Below are 22,841 nucleotides of genomic sequence, written 5' to 3'. Positions count from 1 at the left end.
GTAGACAGACAGACAAATGGACCACAGTCAGAAACACAGACACATAGAGCAGACTGGGGACGAAAAAACAAATAAATGAACAACCAAATGGGCCCAGAGTGCATGTTAAGGAGACGTATTTGGGACTAAAGTGAGGGAGAACAGTTAACCTAGGATAAAAAGGAGAGGAACAAACCCAGGCATCCTGGACCAAGGGATAGGCTAGTGTGTGTTCAGATGCATGAGTGTGGGGGTTATGTGGTGTAGTAACAGGGAAGTCTTCATTTTTAGTATAGAGAGAGAGAGATATTATTGGTGGATGCTCTGATCACACGCCAAATACAAATCTGCATATTCAACAGAGCAGAGATTCACAAACACCCAGAGCCAACACAATAAACAGCGAAACAAGACGCGAGGTAAACAGCCTTGACAAGAAATGGCACCCACTCAGGTGAGGTGATGAGAGAGGGAGAGAGTGTGTGAGTGTAATATTTACTGTTCACTTTTTATTGTTCATTTCACATTTTGAGAGAGAAATCAGAGGGACAGGGGTGGAGAAAGAAAGTACAAGTGGAAAGAGAGAGGCAGGGGCCTACACTGGGCTGAAACAGACTCTTTTTAGCAGACAAATAAAATAGCGGAACATTTATCGACTTTGATGAATGAGGCTATTAGTGAGAAGAGAAAGAGAATGAGACACCTCATGAGTCAGAGAGAGAGAGAGAGCAGACTGGAACAACACACATCCCAACACACAGACAAGTCCACTCGTTTACACACAATCGATTAAAGCAGTGAAGGTTCAATAATGCATGAGGCGGTACATGGGGAGTAAAGAAAGAAGGAAGAGTTAAACAGCCTTGGACTGTGTGTGTCTGTGTGAGAGAGACAGGGACCTGGACTGTGTGTGTCTGTATGAGAGAGACAGGGACCTGGACTGTGTGTGTCTGTGTGAGAGAGACAGGGACCTGGACTGAGTGTGTCTGTTTGAGAGCTAGGAGACAGGGACCTGGGCTGAGTGTGTCTGTTTGAGAGCTAGGAGACAGGGACCTGGACTGTGTGTGTCTGTTTGAGAGCTAAGAGACAGGAACCTGGACTGTGTGTGTCTGTGTGAGAGAGACAGAGACCTGGGCTGAGTGTGTCTGTTTGAGAGCTAGGAGACAGGAACCTGGACTGTGTGTGTCTGTTTGAGAGCTAAGAGACAGGAACCTGGACTGTGTGTGTCTGTGTGAGAGAGACAGTGACCTGGACTGTGTGTGTCTGTGTGAGAGAGACAGGGACCTGGGCTGTGTGTGTCTGTTTGAGAGCTAGGAGACAGGGACCTGGACTGTGTGTGTCTGTGTGAGAGCTAGGAGACAGGGACATGGGCTGTGTGTGTCTGTGTGCGAGCTAGGAGACAGGAACCTGGGCTGTGTGTGTCTGTGTGAGAGCTAGGAGACAGGGACCTGGGCTGTTGTCTGTGTGAGAGCTAGGAGACAGGAACCTGGACTGAGTGTGTCTGTGTGAGAGCTAGGAGACAGGAACCTGGGCTGTGTGTGTCTGTGTGAGAGCTAGGAGACAGGGACCTGGGCTGTTGTCTGTGTGAGAGCTAGGAGACAGGAACCTGGACTGAGTGTGTCTGTGTGAGAGCTAGGAGACAGGAACCTGGGCTGTGTGTGTATGTTTGAGAGCTAGGAGACAGGAACCTGGACTGAGTGTCTGTTTGAGAGCTAGGAGACAGGGACCTGGACTGTGTGTGTCTGTGTGAGAGCTAGGAGACAGGGACATGGGCTGTGTGTGTCTGTGTGCGAGCTAGGAGACAGGAACCTGGGCTGTGTGTGTCTGTGTGAGAGCTAGGAGACAGGGACCTGGGCTGTTGTCTGTGTGAGAGCTAGGAGACAGGAACCTGGACTGAGTGTGTCTGTGTGAGAGCTAGGAGACAGGAACCTGGGCTGTGTGTGTCTGTGTGAGAGCTAGGAGACAGGAACCTGGGCTGAATGCAAACAGGAAAACAGAACACCTGATGAAACCAACACACACATAGAAATACACACACGGCATACGCACAAAACCACATCCAGAATCCTGCTACTCAATCAAGAAGCGCACACGCATGCAAACTCTCTCTCTCTCTTTAGTACACCCACATGGACACACACAGCTCTTTCACTGAGCTGTCTGACAGAAACCTGCATTTTCCTTCTCAAACACCAAACACAGCAGGAGAGAGAGGTACAGTGGCACATACAGGAGGACATGTGTCTTCCCCGCTCTGATAGGCTACTATTAATACTGAACAGGCATGCCTCCTGCCACCCAAGAGCCGGGGCCGGGGTCCTCGGCCAACAGTATGGCTGGCTCTGGCTGGGGGAAGCCTGAGCTGCATAGTTAATCACAGAGAGGACAAGTCACTGAGGCACCGTAGGAGGAGATAATAACAGGCTGCCAAATGAGAGACAGAGGAGGCAGAGGAACCATACAGAACACACTAACACCTCATCACTGCAACTCACATCAACTTAGCCAAGCTTCTCCTCTATGCCTTCAACGTCTTACATAACAACACAAACACAACAGGGGAACTCATTCACATTTCAGCACAGATGTACGACAGAGAGAGGGGAGATCATGTGTGTGTGATACCGGTGTGTATACAGTAGTTATTATCAGGTAGATACAGGATCGGAACGTAGATAAGAAGTAGAGAGAGGGAGTTGAACAGCACATGCATGCAAGCACAGCGAGCGAGGAGGACAGGACTATTCCACCACTGACGTCACAGCGAGATCACGGACGAAGTCACAGGCTGGAGCAGGAGGAAGAGGAAGAGGAGGAAGAGGAGGTGCAGAGACCCACCTATCGGAGAGCGAGTGCCTACTGTCTAGAGAGTACTGGCGGCTGGTGTGCCGGCTCGAACCTGAGGCTGAATCGAGATCGCTGCGCCCGTTGGTGGCCGAGTCTAAACTATCATAGCGTCTGGCAGGAAGGAGGGAGAGGCAGTAGAGGAGGAGCATCAGTACAGTCTAGCCTGGGGCTTTTCAAAGACACACAGCAACATCCACAACACCAAACTGCCTGGCAAACCTACAGCATAAAGACCACTGGCACTGACCAAGGAGCCAGACAGAGCCAGTCAGACAGAGAAGAGAGTGATTGGTTTTAGCTATAGAGGAACTTGCAGGTCCATATGGCTAAAAACAGAATCACTGTCAAGAGAAGGCTTTATGCAATAACGTGGCTGCCCCAAGCAAGGCATGAGTTTGAGTGAACTTGTGCCTTTGAACAATAGATGTAAAGACAAAAAACACACTTGATTTTGGGGGGGGGTTGCTAAGTGATCACAGGGGGCTGTATTTCAGCCACACACAGACGCATGCACACTCACACACGTACGCACGCACGCACACTCACACACACACACACACACACACGCACACACACACACACACACACACACACACACACACACACACACACACACACGTGAGGCTCTTCCCACACGGCCTGTGTACAAGGTGGGCATGACTGCTCCTTTGGGTTTGTATAGTGAGGCCGCACCGCAGTATGCTCTGGAGAGTGAAGTCACAGTGGGACAACAGGTTACCATGTAACAACAGTGTGAACCAAAACAAGCTCACGGGGCTCTGTGGGTTCTGTATCAGTCTGATTTACTCTGTGGTGAATAGAGTGTCGATCTCTAGAGGAGACAAAGTCAATATGGATCCCTTGACTAAGAAGAGGTGTTGCGAGTGAGATCCATGCTCTGTCAATAGTCTAATGTAGTTTCCTTTCCTCGTCTCCTTTCCTTCACCCACACATATCTCAAAGAGCTGGACAGGGAAAAGTGACGACGCCCACCTCCCCTGCATGTTTTTAGATTAGAACAACTGTAGGACAGCAGCGTGTAATAAAATAACTTAAAGGTAAGTTTCAAATGAAAGAGAGGAGACAATGAAAGGAAGCTTATTGGGACGAACCCCCCATTGAGACCCCGAGTGGTGAACCAGGTAATGAAGCAGGTAAGGATGACAGAACAGGACAGGAGAGAGGCTAGGTTACCTCATGGGTCTCTGGTTGTCGTAGTCCAGCTCTTGGATGGAGCCGTTGTAGGAGGTGTGCGAGGAGTAGCGCTGGTCTCTCTGGATGGGGTACTGGTGCATGGAGGCGTTGGGCTGAGACGTGGTGTAGAAGGGAGGGGGGATGCTGTTACTGGTCTCACTGCGGTAGTCGCTGTCTCTGTCGTCCACCGCACTGTCTGGGTCTTCGTCTACACAGGAAATGGTTGAAATGTGATGATGATGATCACGATGTGAGGCTGGGTTCATCTGTACTCATTATGCTAGTATAGGCTGGGTTCATCTGTACTCATTATGCTAGTATGTGCTTGGTGACATAATTAAACCTAGCAATATAGGCCTGCAGTACAAGGTTCCATTTGAGTCAGTATACATTGTTCGTTAAACTGTGTGAAAAAAACTAGAAAGACTTACTTTGCTGGTCTCCCCAAAGACTCCAGTTACCTACAAGGACAGAGGGTAAGTAGGTAATAAGTTACCACAGAATTTTTTTCTTTGGGCCTGAGCCATAAACTCCCATGCTAAATAATGTGCACAGAGCAGTGGGTAGTCAGCCATAACTGACTACCCAGCATCCCATCACTCAAAGCGCATTCGCAGACTCCATCCGTAAACACTCACTGAAACACAGCATGCATGCGGACAAGCACTCACACACATACTGACCAACCTTTACGGCTGATCTCTCACAAATCGTCTCTCACAAATACCCACTGACAGACTGAAACACCCACCACAGCCCAGACTCATCCACAGTCGTTTCCACCCACCCACATGGGCCGTCATCATCAGACAGACAGGGCTGTGTCTGACAGGGCAGTGTAAGTATGCCAGCACACATCCATCACACAGCTAGCAGCCATAAATCACTGTGTGTGGGGCTGACTATGAGGCAGGCCTGCTGGCTCGATTCGTCATGTCAGCTTTTCTCTCTCCCTCCTTCCTTCCCTCCCTCCCTCCCTCCATCCGCCTGCCTGCCTTTCTGCCTGCTGCTTCCCCTCTAATCTGCATCCCAAAGACTCGGGAGGAGAGTGAAGAAGAAGGGGGGACGAGGAAGAAGAGGAGGAGGAGGAATGAAGTGAATATGAGGAGGAGGGAGGATAAGGGAGGATAGTAATGAGGGAGAGAAGGAGAGTGAAGAAGAGGAGGAGGAAGTGGAGACAGGGAGAGTGACAAGTAGGAAGTGGGGGGGGGGGGGGGGGGGGGGCAGGAACAAAGTGAAAAGGAGGATGAAAGGGAGGAGGGTATTAAAGACGGTGTGAAGAGGCTACAGCCAGTATCAAGTGTCTACTACTCACAGCACTGTGTTGATGGCGCTTGCAGTGGTCTCTCCTCCTCCTCCTGGTATGTGTACTGCAACACACACACACACACAATAGATACAGCTGACTGACACTGTACATTGCACTGCAGCTAATCTAACATGGGGTAATCACCATCTAGGAGAGTTCTGGGTGTACCGAAAGGTCTACATCATATTTAATGCATAGAGTAAGTGATGACTTCTGTAATTACTGATGGCCCTGCCTTGTGGCGGGCGGGTAAGATGTAAACACAGAGGGAGGAGAGGAGGAGATGCCTTACGTCCTGGTCCCTCATGGCATTGAGTTGCTCCAGTTTCTTGGCCCAGTATCGAGCCTCATCCTCTGGAATGTCTGAAGCAGAAAGACCCATTCACCGGTCAGTCACTAAGGACACATTCATGCACGCACGCACGCACGCACACACGCACACACACACACTAACCTAATGGCAGTTCAAAGCGGGTGTCCAGCAGCACGCGGTGGAAGGTGGGGTCTTTGGTGCCGGTGATCTCATTCTCAGCCATGATGACCTGGGAGTCCAGGGTCAGCCACTGCCCCGGCCCGTCCTAGCACGAGCACACACACACACACACACACACACGTACTGTTACTGTACAGGGTAACACTTTCCCTCTTACAGTCAAACAATTGGGAGGATGCTAAAAAGAGTCCTAGTTACAGTGTTTCGAAGCAGAGGAATTCACTCCCTGTAGGTTATCCATCTTTACCATCCAAGAACACTCCCCTTAAACTCCTTTCATCCCTGATATGAAGTGTATTCCACCTTAAACACTTTGATGTAGCTTGACAACAAACAGTATGAGTCTATTGTTGTGATGAACTAGCGTTTGAGCCTCGGATGTGCTGCTGGTAAACCGCCTTGTGCTCTCAGGAGGGTGGAGTGTGGTGGGGAAGGAGAGGGGGCATCGGGGGGGGGGGGGGGGGGGGGGGGGGGGGGGGGCGTACCGTACCTCATTAGACTGGCGGATGTTTTGCAGGGGGATCCACAAGGTCCCCACCATGGTGTCCCAGATTAACCCTTTGTTCCACACCTCCACCGTCAGCCCCAGGTCCAGCCTGTTGATCTCACTGCACAGTGAGAGAGAGAGAGAAGGGGGGGGGGGGTAAGAAGGTGTAGAGAAAAAGAGGGAGACGAGAAGATGAGGAGGGAGAGAGAGAGAGAAGTGATGAGATGAGGAAATAAACTAAACAGACTGGGAGACCGAAATGACAAAACCCTGATTGAGCAACAGGGCCTGGAAATATAGAACCCATCTTATATAGAAGTGAAATATATATACCATAAGATACCAAGCGCTAATCTAATAGAACAAAGAGCCAATGTGGTTCACCCTGTGGTGGATGTGAGTCACTGAGCCACAGAGAGCTGTCTGAGGGGGAGAGGCGAGGTCAATAAGGCAGAGTGAAGGAGACCAGTATTATTTCCATCAGGGAAAACAGGAGTTACTTCTAGCAGGAAAAAAGCGTATAGAGCTGACTGTCCAGGACTGATTTGGTCAATAACATATATACACTGGGCACCTCCATTATCTCAAGTATCCACACAGCTATTCTCAGATTGCATCCCCATGGTACCTGACCCCTGGTCAAAAGTAGTTTTGTATAGGGACAGCCAGGAATCCCCTTGTGACAGGGGGAGTGGAAGATTGTTGTGTGCAAGCTTCACAAATGTGTTTAACTTGTTCAAACATTTCTACCCTGTCTATCTATGGGTAACAGGGTTGATGTGTTATTCTAGTCTGTCTATCTATGGGTAACAGGGTTGACGTGTTATTCTAGCCTGTCTATCTATGGGTAACAGGGTTGATGTGTTATTCTAGCCTGTCTATCTATGGGTAACAGGGTTGATGTGTTATTCTAGCCTGTCTATCTATGGGTAACAGGGTTGATGTGTTACTCTAGCCTGTCTATCTATGGGTAACAGGGTTGATGTGTTATTCTAGCCTGTCTATCTATGGGTAACAGGGTTGATGTGTTATTCTAGCCTGTCTATCTATGGGTAACAGGGTTGATGTGTTATTCTAGCCTGTCTATCTATGGGTAACAGGGTTGATGTGTTATTCTAGCCTGTCTATCTATGGGTAACAGGGTTGATGTGTTATTCTAGCCTGTCTATCTATGGGTAACAGGGTTGATGTGTTATTCTAGCCTGTCTATCTATGGGTAACAGGGTTGATGTGTTATTCTAGCCTGTCTATCTATGGGTAACAGGGTTGATGTGTTATTCTAGCCTGTCTATCTATGGGTAACAGGGTTGATGTGTTACTCTAGCCTGTCTATCTATGGGTAACAGGGTTGATGTGTTATTCTAGCCTGTCTATCTATGGGTAACAGGGTTGATGTGTTATTCTAGCCTGTCTATCTATGGGTAACAGGGTTGATGTGTTATTCTAGCCTGTCTATCTATGGGTAACAGGGTTGATGTGTTATTCTAGCCTGTCTATCTATGGGTAACAGGGTTGATGTGTTACTCTAGCCTGTCTATCTATGGGTAACAGGGTTGATGTGTTATTCTAGCCTGTCTATCTATGGGTAACAGGGTTGATGTGTTATTCTAGCCTGTCTATCTATGGGTAACAGGGTTGATGTGTTATTCTAGCCTGTCTATCTATGGGTAACAGGGTTGATGTGTTATTCTAGCCTGTCTATCTATGGGTAACAGGGTTGATGTGTTATTCTAGCCTGTCTATCTATGGGTAACAGGGTTGATGTGTTATTCTAGCCTGTCTATCTATGGGTAACAGGGTTGATGTGTTATTCTAGCCTGTCTATCTATGGGTAACAGGGTTGATGTGTTATTCTACCCTGTCTATCTATGGGTAACAGGGTTGACGTGTTATTCTAGCCTGTCTATCTATGGGTAACAGGGTTGATGTGTTATTCTAGCCTGTCTATCTATAGGTAACAGGGTTGACGTGTTATGCTCGACCTGCTCAGTTTTGGACCACAAAACACCAGAAAATGGCCAAAAAGTGTAAACCAGATCACCTGCTTTTACACTATGATTTGACTATTAGATGTTCAATGTCTCTCTTGAAAAAAATATTTAAATAATAATAATTTCACCAAATTAAAATGAGATCTCAGTTCACGTAACAGGTCCGCCCCCCTTAAAATGAATCACTAATAACATGAAATAAATAATCATCTTCAGAAATGACTGTGTCAAAGCAACAAAATAGCGAGGGCTTTACAGTGAAGGTGAAAACTTGGAGAAGTGTTGGGTTTAAGTGGGTTAAACTGAAGCTGAATTTTGAATGTGGTCTATATTAAAAGTGCACTTCATTTAATATAACAGGCTTTTAAAATGCAATATTTGTGCACAATTTCTACTGAAAATAAGAGGGGACGCAAAAGGTACTCATTTCGTGGCAACTTCCTGTTCCTGTTATCAGTACTAAAAACATTTTGGCCTCCCGGGTGGCGCAGTGGTTAAGGGCGCTGTACTGCAGCGCCAGCTGTGCCATCAGAGTCCCTGGGTTCGCGCCCAGGCTCTGTTGTAACCGGCCGCGACCGGGAGGTCCGTGGGGCGACGCACAATTGGCCTAGCGTCGCCCGGGTTAGGGAGGGCTTGGTCGGTAGGGGTGTCCTTGTCTCATCGCGCACCAGCGACTCCTGTGGCGGGCTGGGCGCAGTGTACGCTAACCAAGGTGGCCAGGTGCACGGTGTTTCCTCCGGCGCATTGGTGCGGCTGGCTTCCGGGTTAGATGTGCGCTGTGTTAAGAAGCAGTGCGGCTTGGTTGGGTTGTGTATCGGAGGACGCATGACTTTCAACCTTCGTCTCTCCCGAGCCCGTACGGGAGTTGTAGCGATGAGACAAGATAGTAGCTACTACAACAATTGGATACCACGAAATTGGGGAGAAAAAGGGGTAATTTTTTTTTTTACAAATATATATATAAAAAAAAAACAGTTAGACTCTGTGACAAGTGCCCTATCCAAGGCTTCATCTGAACTCCTGCCCAGTGACTGTGGCACTCCAAACAATGAGAGTGTTGCTGGGCACCTTAAACGTCACTACTTAAAACATTTATTCAGGAGTCCCTGCAGTCCGTGTTACACAACATGTGTGCACTCTGGTGTTAACACATTAGTGTCACTGCCTGCCCCGGCTGCATGGACGGCTGGCTGGCTGGCTGGCTGGCTGGCTGGCTCAACAGTTGCATATCTCGTATCTGAGATCAGGCATCCAGAGCCTTGTGGTCTCATCACTGACAGAGCACTTAGGACCCAGGGCAGCTCAACGTGTGGAGAGAGAAACTAGTAAGTATTTCCTATAGCGGGAGAGGTGGAGGAGGAGGACGAAGAAGAGTGGGATGGGAGAGAGGAAGAGGCGAACAAATGAGGGAGAGGAGGAGAGGGGGAAGAAGTCTTACAACATGAAGTCCTGCTCCCAGCATGGCTGGGCGCCCCGCACAGCAATGGTGGTGCTCTTGACATTCTGCACCTTCAGCGTTACGTAGGTGTTAAATTTCTCTGTGGAACAACGAGGAATATCAGTGTTACTATCAAACAAACCGGTGTTTAAGACTTTTTAAGACGAAGTCAAACGTGTCTCAACTCACCTTGGGGTCCATCGAGTTTGGCTTTCTTCACTGCAAAACAGACAGAAAAAAAAAACAACAACAAAAAGAGTGAGCCATACTGTAATGGATTAAACAAAATGAGGTCAATCAATCTAGAGATTCAGGTTTCTAACAACAAAGCTATTAACAACCCACACCTTCCTGAGCTGAACAGGTTTGCTGCATAAGACAGCGTCAAAACATATGTTCATTTTGCAATTTAGATCAGAAATCTTAGATATTCTTCTCATATTCCAATATGCATATCAGCCCATGCGGGGATCGTGGGTGATGACAAGACCCTGGCATTTCGTAGGAGGAGGAGGAAGGAAGGACCTAATTCAGTCAGCCTGGGCACACTTCCTCTGATGGCAGAATGCCTGGGTCTTAACATCAAAGCCTGTATTCACTAACAGATGTCAAGAGCTCTATTTGAGTGGAAGGCTCTCAGCGGTATGCTCAGGTGAGAGGGGTTCAGAGAGAAGAGGAGCACACAGGATTCAGTGTGTGTGTGTGTGTCTGTACACACGTAGTCTCACATATGATGACCAGTAAGGGTGACACAATGAAAGCAGGTCTGTTAAGGTAAAGGTACCACTGTCACCTTCTATAAATTGGGGATCACTTTAGGTAAGCAATCCTTTTTTTCGGACCCATTCATTATTCATTAACCCCGCGCCCACCCGCCCGCCCTGCCGATGCCAAGTAACCCCATGTTCAGGGCTTTAATATTCAAAGCCTTCCTTCTAATCCACAGTGAATGCCTCCCCTCACTTCATCTCTAAGAGCTGCAGTTAAGAAAAGGGACTTAGGGGAAAAAGACCCATTTGGAATCACAGAGTTGGCTAAAATAACCTCCAATGCTTTTCTCTGAGGGCACAGTGGAATGTGGCAGTGGGCTGCCACTCAGATGCCCGCATGGCTGGCATGGCCAGTCCTAATGACCTACTGACACGTTCTCTATCATTATGGGTCCAGCTGGAGCACTCCCACCTGTATGAATAATCCATATCATAACAGCCATCACAAGAATGGCTTTTTTTATGAAGCCACACAAGAGTTCAGCTAAAGGAAAATAAAAATGAAAGAAAATAAAATTGTGTCTCTTGCTGTCTGACTTGACATGATAAGGTTAATATGTCAGAGTCAGTTAATGATGAAGCAGCGTGACAATAGTGGATGTATTTGTTTTCCTAAAATAGCTCATCCCAACAGACCCTGAAGAGGATGTTTGTTTTATCTGAATATCAATATGATTTTGCTAGTCTGCAGGGCAGGAGGAGGAGTTAGAGGATGCACTTAACCAACTTCAGAGCTAAGCCTTTCATGATTCACCATTACTCAATATAACAGACTACTTTATCCCCTGTAGGGTGATTCCATGGAACACTGCAAAATACAAAGAACAAAAGAGATGTCCAGCTCCATTACCATCGCCTCCCTTTGCAGAGCTGAAGCTAACAGGATTCTACCCAATCATTCAGCCAGCCTCTTCAGCTGTCTATTCCTCAGCACCTCCGCCATGTCTCTCTCACTTACCATCCGTTCACCCACCCACCCCTTCCAACGCAGTGCTTTCCCCATCATCAACCTCTCAATCCACTGTCTGGATTCTCGCTCTCTCTTCCTCTTGTTATCTCTCTCTCTCTCTCTCTCTCTCTCTCTCTCTCTCTCTTCCCCTCGTTCTCTCTCGTTCCCTCTCACTCTTCCTCTCGTTCTCTCTCTTCCTGCCATGTGGCGTGTGCTCCCTCTCTATCTCTTTGGCTCGTGCTCCATTAATCTCTCTGTTCATCCAAGTGCAGGCAGAGCAGAACCCCCACTACTAAAAATAACCACTTCAGCGGGACAGTAGTGGATAGGGGGTTGGGGGTGAAGGGTAGAGGGGGACTCACACAGCTCAAATGCACAATACTAAACCGGTTTAGCTATGATGTTAGGAGGGTTACAAAAAAAAGCCCACTTTTTAAAAAAGCACACAAGCTAGTGTCTCTTCGCAGGAAATATAGTCACTCTCGCCCTACGGAAGAGCTCCAGGGTTTTATTGCCTGAGATTTTCCAGTCGAAAGCTTACAAGCACCTCATACTTCAGATCAGTTGTACTTGTACAAAGAGCAAGAAACAGCAATATAATTCAAACATGTAGCCTGCAGGAATTCTATAATGTCGGAGTTCTCAGTTATGAAGAAACAGAGAAAGAAGATACAGAATGAAACTCTCTGATTGGCAGGAATGAGACGACATAATTGCTTTCTTCTGTCATATTGTCTTATTCAATCTAATAGAGGGGGAATTAAGTTACTCACACACAGTGAAATTAAGCTTTATTATCATTTGAATAATAAACTATATCATGGAGGTCAATTATATTTGATTTTAAAGGATCCATTGTAATGTGCCCTAATGAAGAACAAAACTGTCTCCATTAAAAAAAACAATGAATCCACAGAATATGAAACACAAAAATGAAATTAAAGCCAAGGGCTCGCTCTCTTTCAGGGAGCAGCCTGTCGAGATACAGCCAGGCATCATGTATTCTGAACCTGAACAGAACATGAGATATTGTTATATAGCGTCTGATTACATGGAGCTGAACGGCCCTCGGCTGGCGCAAGCTAATTATCCTTCCGTTGGATTACAACATTATTCATGCTTGCTAGCTGAGCCACTGAACGCATGACATGCTGGGGAATACGGAGAGCTTCAGTGGACATTCATGTGGGAAGAAAAAATGACTGGGGATTTGACAACTAAAAACAAGCCCGGTCATTGCTGCACTGAAGTGTGTGTGTACTCGTTGATATTGTAATGTGACGCTAGAAAGCTGCTCTCTCGCTGAACACTGGGCACCACACTGGGCATATCTGAAGATATGCAAATAGACCCGTAGTTAGAATCATGCGTTTATAAGAAATGGTAACAGTGGGGACATTTCTTCTCCACTGGGTTGCTGTCAATGCCATGTTCTCTCTGCCATTTCTACATGAAGGTCTAACAAAAATCACTCATATCCCCATTCTTCCTCCAGTCTCTCGATAGTGGGTGAAAATAGTGCCACTTGTAAGAAAAGTCTCAGTCTCTCAATCTCACCTTGGCTACGGGATTTTATATGACCACTAATTTAGCTGTACACTCATTACTAATGGGAAATTAAAGGAAAAGTCCCAAATGCCAGGGAGAGGGTTGCTATGCCAACAAAATGTGAAGATATCGCGGGTACATCTGGCAGTCTGTCTCAATCCTGACATCTGTGCAATCAGCTTGTTTATCCAAGTACTGTGCCAAGAAAATATCCTGTCTCCACAAACACTTTAGGGTTGCTGGCATTCCACTCTACCACTTTCATAGAAAAATCGTGACAGGCCAACGTTTTAGGGAAGTGACTGTGGGTGTGAATCGATGTGACAATAGCATAAACCCGAAAGCAGTCCACTGTATGCCTAAATAATCTAGAACAAGCAGGCAGCTAACAAATTAACTGGAAAACAAGTTACTGAGGGGGAAAAAAATAGGTCAACACAGCTAATGTTCAAACAACCCGATCAAAAACGGGACTATTTTGCTGTTTTGATTTGAGGGCTACAAGACATCTGCTATTAGGTGTTTTTGTTGGGAGAGTAAATTGACTGAAGGACTCGCGCCAATGCCCCATTGCCCAGGGTAAAATCTATTGGACTAACTGTTCTTATCCTTGGAGAAAATGCATTTCACACAAACAATCATTCTAGAAGGGGTATGGTCAACAACACCGATTCAACATATAGCAGGCTAGCGCTGGAGGCAATCTACTGTAGTCACCGCATAGAAAGGTTGCATTCAGGATATTTCCTCGGAAACGTCACGATTTCTTAAGCGAAAGGCTGTCATAAGGAATGCAATCATCGTTATGATAGACAACCAAAAGCAATAGTACACAAACTAAATGAACAATATTTGCTGTGCGAACCACCCCTCCATATTTAAAAATCTGAATAGAAACCAAAAATAACATGGATTTACAGTACACGCCTTTTTAGTGAGCTACTACACACGGGGACATAATCCAACCCTGGACTCAGTTTTGGACAATCATATTCCAGATACTCATATTTACTCTGTGTAGCCTGCTTTATGATAATATTCAAACATATTTTGAGCGTGATTTGTTGTGGTTAATAGAGTACAATAACGACAGTTCAGCGACCATTTTATCAACAATCAAAGTGTTTATGATGACTGACAGTGTTCATTCCGCTTCTCCATCATTAGAAGACAGTCATATAATAAAACAAGAAGTAGACTAATTTAAAAAATGATGTAGGCTGTCTGGCCGCCTAAAGAATACAACGAGTTTTCTAGTCAAAGGAATTTGACTACAGCCAATTTAAAACAAATGTAGTATTCAGCGCGTCGTTTAGGCCTATACGCCAACAATTAAGACATTTTAGAGCAGAATCAGCTGCAAATGAGATGAATTGAAGAAAACCGCCCGCGGAGCAACTGGTTACCCGTGTAAATAAGAGCATTTCTCTCGACAGCCAACAGTAGTCTGTTTGTCACTTACCGCCAACGCACAGCAATGACATCTCTTAGCTCTGGCTATGATCGCTCCCAGATGTCTTCCACCGGCACCGATATTTCAATTCGGAGTAATGTCCGTCTCTATAGCCTGTATAAATAGGTGGATGGAGTCAGCTCCGTTTCTACTAGAAACTATTATACGTCACTGTTTTGCGACAGTAAAAAAAATCTGATCTTTCGAGTCTTTCGTCGTGCGCTTTCCCTTTCGTGTATGGATCAATTTAGGGGGTTATATTTCAACCTCAGCTCTCCGCTCCCCGACGCACAGCCATCTTGTTCAGCACCACCACTGTAAGGACAGTTCCCGAGACTTACGTCACGGTAGTGATGACGGGATGACCCAAGGATGCTCGCAACACCTGACTGTCAGGCCTCCCTGAACGTTTCGTGGTCCCGCTGAAAATCCAAAATATAGTCTACAGCATCTTCTAACCTCAGATTAGATAACTGGACCTAAGAGAGAGCATTAAACTTGTCTTCAAGTCCACTACCAAGAATGACAACGAGCAAGTAGGCCCAAGTACTACAAGCAGTAAGCTAGTGTAATGTGTAAAAAATAACAATAATACATTCAAGTATAATTTAGGAATCCATAGATTTATAGAATAAATTCATTCAGTAGTTTACATGCCATCGGAACCTTGAATGACGGTTATGTTCTGTGCCTAGAATTAAACGGCCTATCCTTGTTCTGATCCCAAAGCTTTCAGAAACAGCAACTTTTTTTCTTTCTTTTTAAATAGGCAAGTCAGTAAAGAACAAATTCTTATTTACAATGACGGTCTACTCTGGGCAAACCCGGACGACGCTGGGCCAATCGTGCGCCGACCTATGGGCTACTAGGCATAATTTCAGGAGGCATGTTGGTTTGATCTTAATCAAGTCTAACCACAGCAACAAAAAAAAATACACTGGGAAAGGCCTCCAGCGAATAAAGTGGATCTAAACCACATAAATCTGTCAATTCAGACATCTAGTATAATGTAAAGAAACTGAGAACCCTTCAAGCTAACCACTGACAACGTTTGTAAGTAGAGCTTTACCACCATCTGGTGGTGGTGGTGGTGGTGGGAGGGGATCTAGAAACTAAAGGTCAGACAAGTCGTTTGTTCCGTACTTCTGTCCAGTATAAAGTGAGGGCAGCAGGTGAGTCATCAAGCCATTTCAGACAACATCATCCATGTGTCACCACCATATGCTCTATGTGCGTCACGCTCATCCAGGAAATTACACACATTTACTTTTATTGGAAATTGAAATAATGATTACAAAAGGAGACAAAACTTCAATTTCAAATTCATTCAACAAAAAAAAACATTACAAAAAAAACCTTCATCCAAAACTTCCCACCCTTAATGTCAATAGCATTACAAAAAACTATTCTGAAAATGTTGCTATGATCTTTTCCAGTTCATTTGGTCTCTCATTTGACACAAGTACACTTCTTCTATCAAGTGAAGACATATGGGAAAAGGGCATGTAAACTGCTTTTCCCATGATTTTTTCCCATAAACCATAGTAACTATAAATGGAACAAGGTAAGGCAGTTGACATAATGACTGTTCACAACAAGCCTGAAAGGCTGACATTTGCCTCCAAAGCTGAACAAGACCGTACACATGCAGATACAGTGCCTTCAGAAAATATTCAGACCCCTTGACTTTTCCACATTTTGTTAGGTTACAGCCTTATTCTAAAATGTATTAAATTGTCCACCCCTCTCAATATACACAAAATACCCCATAAAGACAATGCAAAAATAGGCTTTCAGACATTTTAGCTAATTTAAAAATAAACATCACATTTACATAGGTATTCAGACCTTTTACTCAGTACTTTGTTGAAGCACCTTTGACAGTGATTACAGCCTCAAGTCTTATTGGGTATGATGCTACAAGCTTGGCCAACCAGTATTTGGGGAGTTTCTCCCATTCTTCTCCGCAGCAGATCCTCTCAAGCTCTGTGGATGGGGAGCATTGCTGCACAGCTATTTTCAGGTCTCTCCAGAGATGTTGGATCGGGTTCAAGTCCGAGCTCTGGCCGGGCCACTCAAGGACATTCAGAAACTTGTCCTGAAGCCACTCTTGCATTGTCTTGTCTGTGTGCTTAGGGCCGTTGTCCTGTTGGAAGGTGAACCTTCGCCCCAGTCTGAGGTCCTGAGTGCTCGCTTTGGAGCAGGTTTTCATCAAGGATCTCTCTGTACTTTGCTCCGATCATCTTTCCCTCGATCCTGACTAGTCTCCCAGTCCCTGCCACTGAAAAACATCCCCACAGCATGATGCTGCCAACACCATGCTTCACCATAGGGATGGTGCCAGGTTTCCTCCAGATGTGACACTAGGCATTCAGGCCAAAGAGTTCAATATTGTCTTTAGGCAAACTCCAAGCAGGCTGTCATGTGCCTTTTACTGAGGAGTCTGGCCACTACCATAAAGGCCTGATTGGTGGAGTGCTGCAGAGATGGTTGTCCTTCTGGAAGCTTCTCCCATCTCCAACGAGGAACTCTAGAGCTCTGTCAGAGTGACCATCGGGGTCTTGGTCACCTCCCTGACCAAGGCCTTTCTTTCCCGATTGCTCAGTTTGGCCAGGCGGCCAGCTCGAGGAAGAGTCTTGGTGGTTCCAAACTTCTTCCATTTAAAAATGATGGAGGCCACTGTGTTCTTGGGGACCTTCAATGCTGCAGAAATGTTTTGGTACTCTTCCCTAGATCTGTGCCTCGACACAATCCTGTCACGGAGCTCTACAATTCCTTTGACCTCATGGCTTAGTTTTTGCTCTGACATGCACTGTCAACTGTGTGACCTTATATAGACAGGTGTGTGCCTTTCCAAATCATGTGCAATCAATTGAATTTACCACAGGTGGACTCCAATCAAGTTTTAGAAACATTTAAAAGGATGATCAATTGAAACAGGAAAAAACGGAGCTCAATTTCAAGTCTCATAGCAAAGGGTCTGAATACATATGTAAATAAGGTATCTTTTTTTTTTTTTTTTTTTTTTTTTTTTTTACATTTGCAAAAAATTCTAGGAACTCACCTTGCAATTAGGGGGTGTGGGGATTGCTGAGGAATTTTCTTTATTTAATCAATTTATATATTACTCTGTATACCACAGAGTAATGCTATATAGACTGAGCCTTGTGTTTTATCAGTTTGTAATTTGTCTGTTACATCAGAAAGACATCCTATCTATCCCATGACTACACTGAAGGGCACCGATATGACCTGTTGTTATACCATCCAGGATCCACATCAAGTCAGAATGGGTGTGGAGGTCCCATCATAGCTTCTCACTGAAAATAAGGGAGGAGACAGAACAGTGTGATCATTCATAAACAACAAGGTTAAGTTGTACTGTACGCATGCAGATCTAGCAAGTGTTTGAATTTGACAACGTTATATGAATGGTAATGCACAAGACTGTAGGTAATGTACACTCAGAGGCATAAATATCACCCCCCCCCCAAAAAAAATGCTAACCTCCTGTAATTTGTAATGGTGAGATTAGCACGTCTTGGGTGTATGATCTTTGTGCCTCTAACTAACCATTATTCACAATTCATTCATGATTATCCGTAATCATGGTAGCATCCACATTCACGTAGAAATGTTCTACAAACTGCAAATATATATCCAACAAGTTTGTAGAGTTTAGTGTTTCCCCTATATACATTTAGCAGTGGTGGGCCTAATTTCCAGGATGGTAAAACATTTTCAGTGTAAAATTAAACAAAGTTGAAATAAAATCATTGAGAACTAACAACTACAAGAATAAAAACTAGACAGTCAGGGATAATCTAATATTCCAAAAATGTCATGGCGCACTCGTTGATTTTGTTGTAATGTTTGCGTCACTCAGATAACATAAGAACACAGCTAATTTGTCCAAATACTTCAAAATGGGGATAGCTTCAATATCAGGGGACTAGATACATCAAGTGCTTTCATTTCTGAACGGTAAAACAGCTATGTATGAAAATACCCTCAAATAAAAGGTGACGTTCTATACAGTCGCCTGATATGAAACATTTAATCTTAAATTCAAAATACTTGAGTATAGAGACAAATGAAACATTTCAGCTTCACTGTCCAAATAAATACATAGGAGAGTGTCTGTTCCCTGACATAACTCAATACCTCTACATCAAGGTGTTAGATACATTCACAGGTGTGTTACCTGTCCAGGTGAGAAAGGACATCGCGAAGCTGAGTCAGCAAGGCACGGTGCTCATGAGGGTTGCTCTCCAGAGTACCACTCAGGCGACTCAGGTAAGAGTCCAGGGTACCAAGAGAGGGAGTCTCACCTGTGCCTGCAAAGAAAACACAGTCAACTAGGGTGGACTCCAATCAAGTTGTAGAAACATCTCAAGGATGATCAATGGAAACAGGATGCACCGGAGCTCAATTTCAAGTCTCAAAGCAAAAAGTCTGAATACTTATCTTTATTTACATATGTTTTTATTTGTAATAAATTTGCTAACATTTCTAAAAAACATTTAATTATGGGGTATATTGTGTAGATTGATAAGGAAAATTGTTTATTTAATCAATTTTAGAATAAGGTTGTAACGTAACAAAAATGGGGAAAAGGGAAGGGGTCTGAATACTTTCTGAATGCACTAGAAGTAATTGCAGCCAAGTCGTACAAAGAGATTAGGCTGAGTATCAGGGTCAGAGATGGATGGAAGGGCCCCAGTGACAAGGTGCTGACCTGGCAGGGCCACGGTGGACAGACTGCTGACGAGGGTGTGTTTGATGGCCAGCAGGTGCCTGTGTAAGGCCTGCGTCCGGAGCTCATCCTGCCCCAGTTCAGCTTCCAGCCTCTCTTTGGCGCTGTACATGTCTGCTATGTGCTTCTGCAGCACGGCGTTCTGCTCCTCAAACTCAACGTTGGCTTTGCGTAGACGCCGCAGCTCTGCTTCCCGGGCTGGGAGCAGAGAAACAATCATTAGTAAGGAAACAGTTAGTACTTTCTTCACTGAAACAGTGTTTGTCCCAGAGACCCTCCTCTGCCCGTCTCTTACCCTTGTTCTGGTCCAGGAACTCCTCTGTAAATATTGGAACATCAAATCTGTTGGACAGGTAGTCTGAACCCTAGAGGACATAGTTCAAAACAAAGCAACCCTTTAGCACACGGAACAAAAGCAGTCTTTTTAAAAATGACTGGAACGAACTACAAAAATCTCTGAAACTGGAAAAACTTATCTTCTTCACTAGCTTTAAGCACCAGCTATCAGAGCAGCTCACAGATTACTGCACCTGTACATAGCCCATCTATAATTTAGCCTAAACAACTACCTCTTCCCGTACTGTATTTATTTAGCTCCTTTGCACCCCATTATTTATATTTCTACTTTGCACATTCTTCCACTGCAAATCTACAATTCTAGTGTTTTACTTGCTATATTGTATTTACTTTGCCACCATGGCCTTTTTCTTTGCCTTTACCTCCCTTATCTCACCTCATTTGCTCCCATTGTATATATACTTATGTTTCTATTGTATTATTGACTGTATGTTTGTTTTACTCCATGTGTAACTCTGTGTTGTTGTATGTGTCGAACTGCTTTGCTTTATCTTGGCCAGGTCGCAATTGTAAATGAGAACTTGTTCTCAACTTGCCTACCTGCTTAAATAAAGATGAAATAAATAAAATAAAATTTGACATAACACATTCAGAAACACAACATAAGCAAATAATGTAAGGCAAAGAGCGTACCTTCAGAGCAGCCGATCCAGAACTGTTGGCATTGATAATGACAGATGGAGACTCCTCTGAAAAAGAACACCAAGAAAACATTATATACAATGCTCAAAGAAAACAAATGAACGAAAGACAGATTTTTAAAAAACAACAGTTTTTACCACCCTGTCAAATGGATAAAATAGGAGCTGTGTGTGCAACAACCCTCAGTTAATACAACGTGTCACAACTCTCACCTCTCTTGACCTTCTTGTCCTGGATCTTGGCACTGGTGATCTGATAGGCCTCACTCTGTTGGTATTCTCTCAGCTCCCGGGCATACTGCAGCTTTTCTCGCTCCGCCTCATCCAGGAAGCGCTGTCAGGTCAGCACACAAAAAAACTTCAGTCCACTCCAGATGTAACAGTATTATTTCTGTCCCTCTCCTTGCCCCAACCTGGACTTGAACCAGACATCCTCTGCACACGTCGACAACAGTCACCCATGAAGAATCATTACAAGAGGAACAACTACTTCTAAGTCTCAGAGTGAGCAACGTCATTGACTGAACGCTACTAGCGTGCACTGCTAACTGCACCGCTAACTTGCTAGCCAGTTCACATTGGTTACACTCGCCCCCTTTGACCTCCCTCCTCCGCCGCAACCCCAGCAGCTGGACAGAGCACAACTGAGTGACCCGGATCAACAGCATCAATGTAACCAACGTCATGTGAGCTACTCACAGTATATCATCCTCCACATAACAGGCTCGAAACAGTTATGCTCGGCTTACAGACACACGTGACTGCCCTCCTTGACAACAGTTTGAGCTGTACAAAAGTTACAAATTGGATAGCTCCATTGGCAACATTTTAAACTCGCTGTGGAGTGAGCTTACAGTACATTCTTAACTCCATTAGACACACACAGAAGAGATCTCAATACACTGCGATGGTAGCTTCCAATCCCAGGCTTCTCCTCAAGAAACAGGATAGCCTGTAGTTTTTAAATGAGGCCTACCTGGGCTTATCAAACAGACCATATCCTGGCACGCCTATACCTATTTATATAACTACAACTACGCATAAATCTACTGAATGCACTGCCACTAAATACAAACCTGGGGGAAATAATTGGTAATTGTTCATACATTCTACATTTCCCTAGCCAAGCCTGCAGGTACCTGCTTGTCATTAGGTGCTAAGCAGCTCCACTCTGCGCCCAACCTCTTGGTAATTTCTGGAAAGGGCAGGTCAGGGTACTTGGCACGGATCTGCTCTCGTCGTTCATTCAGAAAGCGCACATATCCAGTCACTGGTGCCTTGGGACCGTTGGGCAAAACCTTCTTTCTCTTCTTACCCTTTGGCCAACCCCTCTTCTTCACAGGCTGTACAGAAAGAGAACGGATATGCTATCCAGGATGAAAAGATAAAACGATAACCATGTCAAAGTGTGCATCAAGAGTCGGGAAACATAGCATAACATCATCATAACAATGCTCTTGTTCCATTTAAGCTAGATCCGTTTATAGAATGGTAGCAACATGTTGGAAAGGATTGGATAACCAAACCGTGGGTAGTCTGTGTATACACAGCCAGTAATTGTACAGAATTTAGTGCTATTCATGTCAGCATGTACAGGTCCTTTCCCCTTCTCTTGCCTCTTCGTGTGCTGCATCAGAGGACGGCATGCCTCTTGGTGGTGGTCCATCATTCTGCTCCTGCTTCACACCTCCCATGATATCCTTATCCCAGTGAAGTATATGCAAGTGGGATACATAGGATTTATACTCAACCATTTTCATCTGACACGCTCAATGAGTATGAGAGACAGGGACTATCACATATGTTTGTCATTATAAATATTTGCTAGCTAGTTAGCTAGCTAACGTTACAAGACAGAGAGTAGTATGCAAAAGCGAAAACTGTCGGCTGCAATCCTCTTTCCAACTGTTCGGGCGTGATCATGACACGTTTCTGATAAACTGACGTTAGTGTTCGCTCTGATAAAGCGAGCTAATGTAAGGTTAACTAGCTAGCTAAATAAATAGTTGGCTAGCAAACATCGATGGGACGGACAACGGGAAAACGGTCAGTACAGTAGGGGCTAGTAATACACTTACTGAACATGACGTAAAATGCGTCAGAGATGTGATTAAATATGCCAAAAGGAACATTTATCTGACAATAATACTAATTGTAATATAGCTACATTTTAATGTCATTCTCTAACTAGCTTAGCTAATATTGTATTACTTACCCCAAAGGTGTTCTATTATATTGACAAGACAGTCGAGTGACCGCTCTAACAATGGAAATACATGTCCTCAAAGATGGAAGGCAGGCGGGAGGAGGCGAAATCAGTTGGAACATTCTAGCCAATAAGAGGGCAGATACGCGTGTGATCAACATGCACAACCCCTCAGTCGGCGCAACTCCGATAAAAGTAGTTTTTCCCCAAAAGTTGCCGATATGCCACGCTCGTTCACTTATATCAATGCATTCATAACAAACTAACCATTGCTAAACTTCAATTCGATCAAATAAGTCTCACGTCGCAAATTAGCAATTACATTTTTGGTTGACCAAAATCGACACTCTCGTTGACCTCCATACAAAAACTCCTCACTTTGTAGGCTTATTGTCGTGGACAGATTTTGGGCGGAGTAAACCG

General features: G+C 44.9%; 2 protein-coding genes across 14 annotated transcripts in view; both read right to left on the bottom strand.

The window, feature by feature from the left end:
- The window catches only part of unc13a (unc-13 homolog A (C. elegans)), a 53,677-nt gene extending 38,892 nt beyond the window's left edge, over positions 1 to 14,785 (bottom strand). For 7 of the 10 annotated variants that reach the window (XM_036978039.1, XM_036978043.1, XM_036978041.1 and 4 more), the window contains exons 1-10: positions 14,468 to 14,785; positions 9,928 to 9,957; positions 9,739 to 9,838; positions 6,313 to 6,430; positions 5,784 to 5,907; positions 5,622 to 5,692; positions 5,336 to 5,390; positions 4,452 to 4,481; positions 4,021 to 4,228; positions 2,818 to 2,937 (exon numbers count right to left, since the gene is read on the bottom strand). In XM_036978039.1, coding sequence (XP_036833934.1) covers positions 2,818 to 2,937; positions 4,021 to 4,228; positions 4,452 to 4,481; positions 5,336 to 5,390; positions 5,622 to 5,692; positions 5,784 to 5,907; positions 6,313 to 6,430; positions 9,739 to 9,838; positions 9,928 to 9,957; positions 14,468 to 14,489 — 878 coding nt within the window. In that variant the 5' untranslated portion in view covers positions 14,490 to 14,785. The remainder of the gene's footprint in view (positions 1 to 2,817; positions 2,938 to 4,020; positions 4,229 to 4,451; positions 4,482 to 5,335; positions 5,391 to 5,621; positions 5,693 to 5,783; positions 5,908 to 6,312; positions 6,431 to 9,738; positions 9,839 to 9,927; positions 9,958 to 14,467) is intronic. The other 3 variants (XM_036978046.1, XM_036978047.1, XM_036978048.1) reach the window with 1 other exon arrangement.
- A 2,600-nt stretch (positions 14,786 to 17,385) lies between these two features.
- LOC110524287 (SWI/SNF-related matrix-associated actin-dependent regulator of chromatin subfamily E member 1-related) lies at positions 17,386 to 22,788 on the bottom strand. Of its 4 annotated transcripts, none has more exons than XM_021603795.2 (9): positions 22,428 to 22,788; positions 21,829 to 21,912; positions 21,352 to 21,555; positions 20,426 to 20,546; positions 20,205 to 20,260; positions 19,510 to 19,579; positions 19,197 to 19,412; positions 18,663 to 18,795; positions 17,386 to 17,778 (listed from the first exon to the last, which is right to left on the bottom strand). In XM_021603795.2, exons 2-9 carry the CDS (start codon positions 21,904 to 21,906, stop codon positions 17,766 to 17,768), a joined length of 891 nt encoding a protein of 296 aa, XP_021459470.1. In that variant the 5' UTR covers positions 21,907 to 21,912; positions 22,428 to 22,788; the 3' UTR covers positions 17,386 to 17,765. The 4 variants fall into 4 exon arrangements, with proteins under 4 accessions (XP_021459470.1, XP_021459468.1, XP_021459467.2 ...); XM_021603793.2 differs by having other exon boundaries at positions 21,352 to 21,579; positions 22,428 to 22,786; XM_021603792.2 differs by lacking the exon at positions 22,428 to 22,788 and adding an exon at positions 22,291 to 22,427.
- Between the last annotated feature and the right edge of the window lie 53 nt (positions 22,789 to 22,841).

This window comes from Oncorhynchus mykiss, chromosome 5 (genome assembly GCF_013265735.2).
Source record: "Oncorhynchus mykiss isolate Arlee chromosome 5, USDA_OmykA_1.1, whole genome shotgun sequence".
In the NCBI taxonomy this organism is placed as follows: Eukaryota; Metazoa; Chordata; class Actinopteri; order Salmoniformes; family Salmonidae; genus Oncorhynchus; species Oncorhynchus mykiss.
Note: the sequence above shows the minus strand (reverse complement) of the source record. Positions and strands in the feature narration are given on the sequence as shown.

Bases quoted from the DNA above. Each gene is read 5' to 3' on its own strand.
- LOC110524287 (XM_021603791.2), bottom strand. From the start codon at position 22,344: ATGTTCCTTTTGGCATATTTAATCACATCTCTGACGCATTTTACGTCA. The intron at 20,261-20,425 runs GTGAGAGTTGTG...GTTCTTTTTCAG, and splicing joins GGACAAGAAGGTCAAGAGAG to AGGAGTCTCCATCTGTCATT. The intron at 18,796-19,196 runs GTCAGCACCTTG...TTTTCTTTGCAG, and splicing joins GTCCACCGTGGCCCTGCCAG to GCACAGGTGAGACTCCCTCT.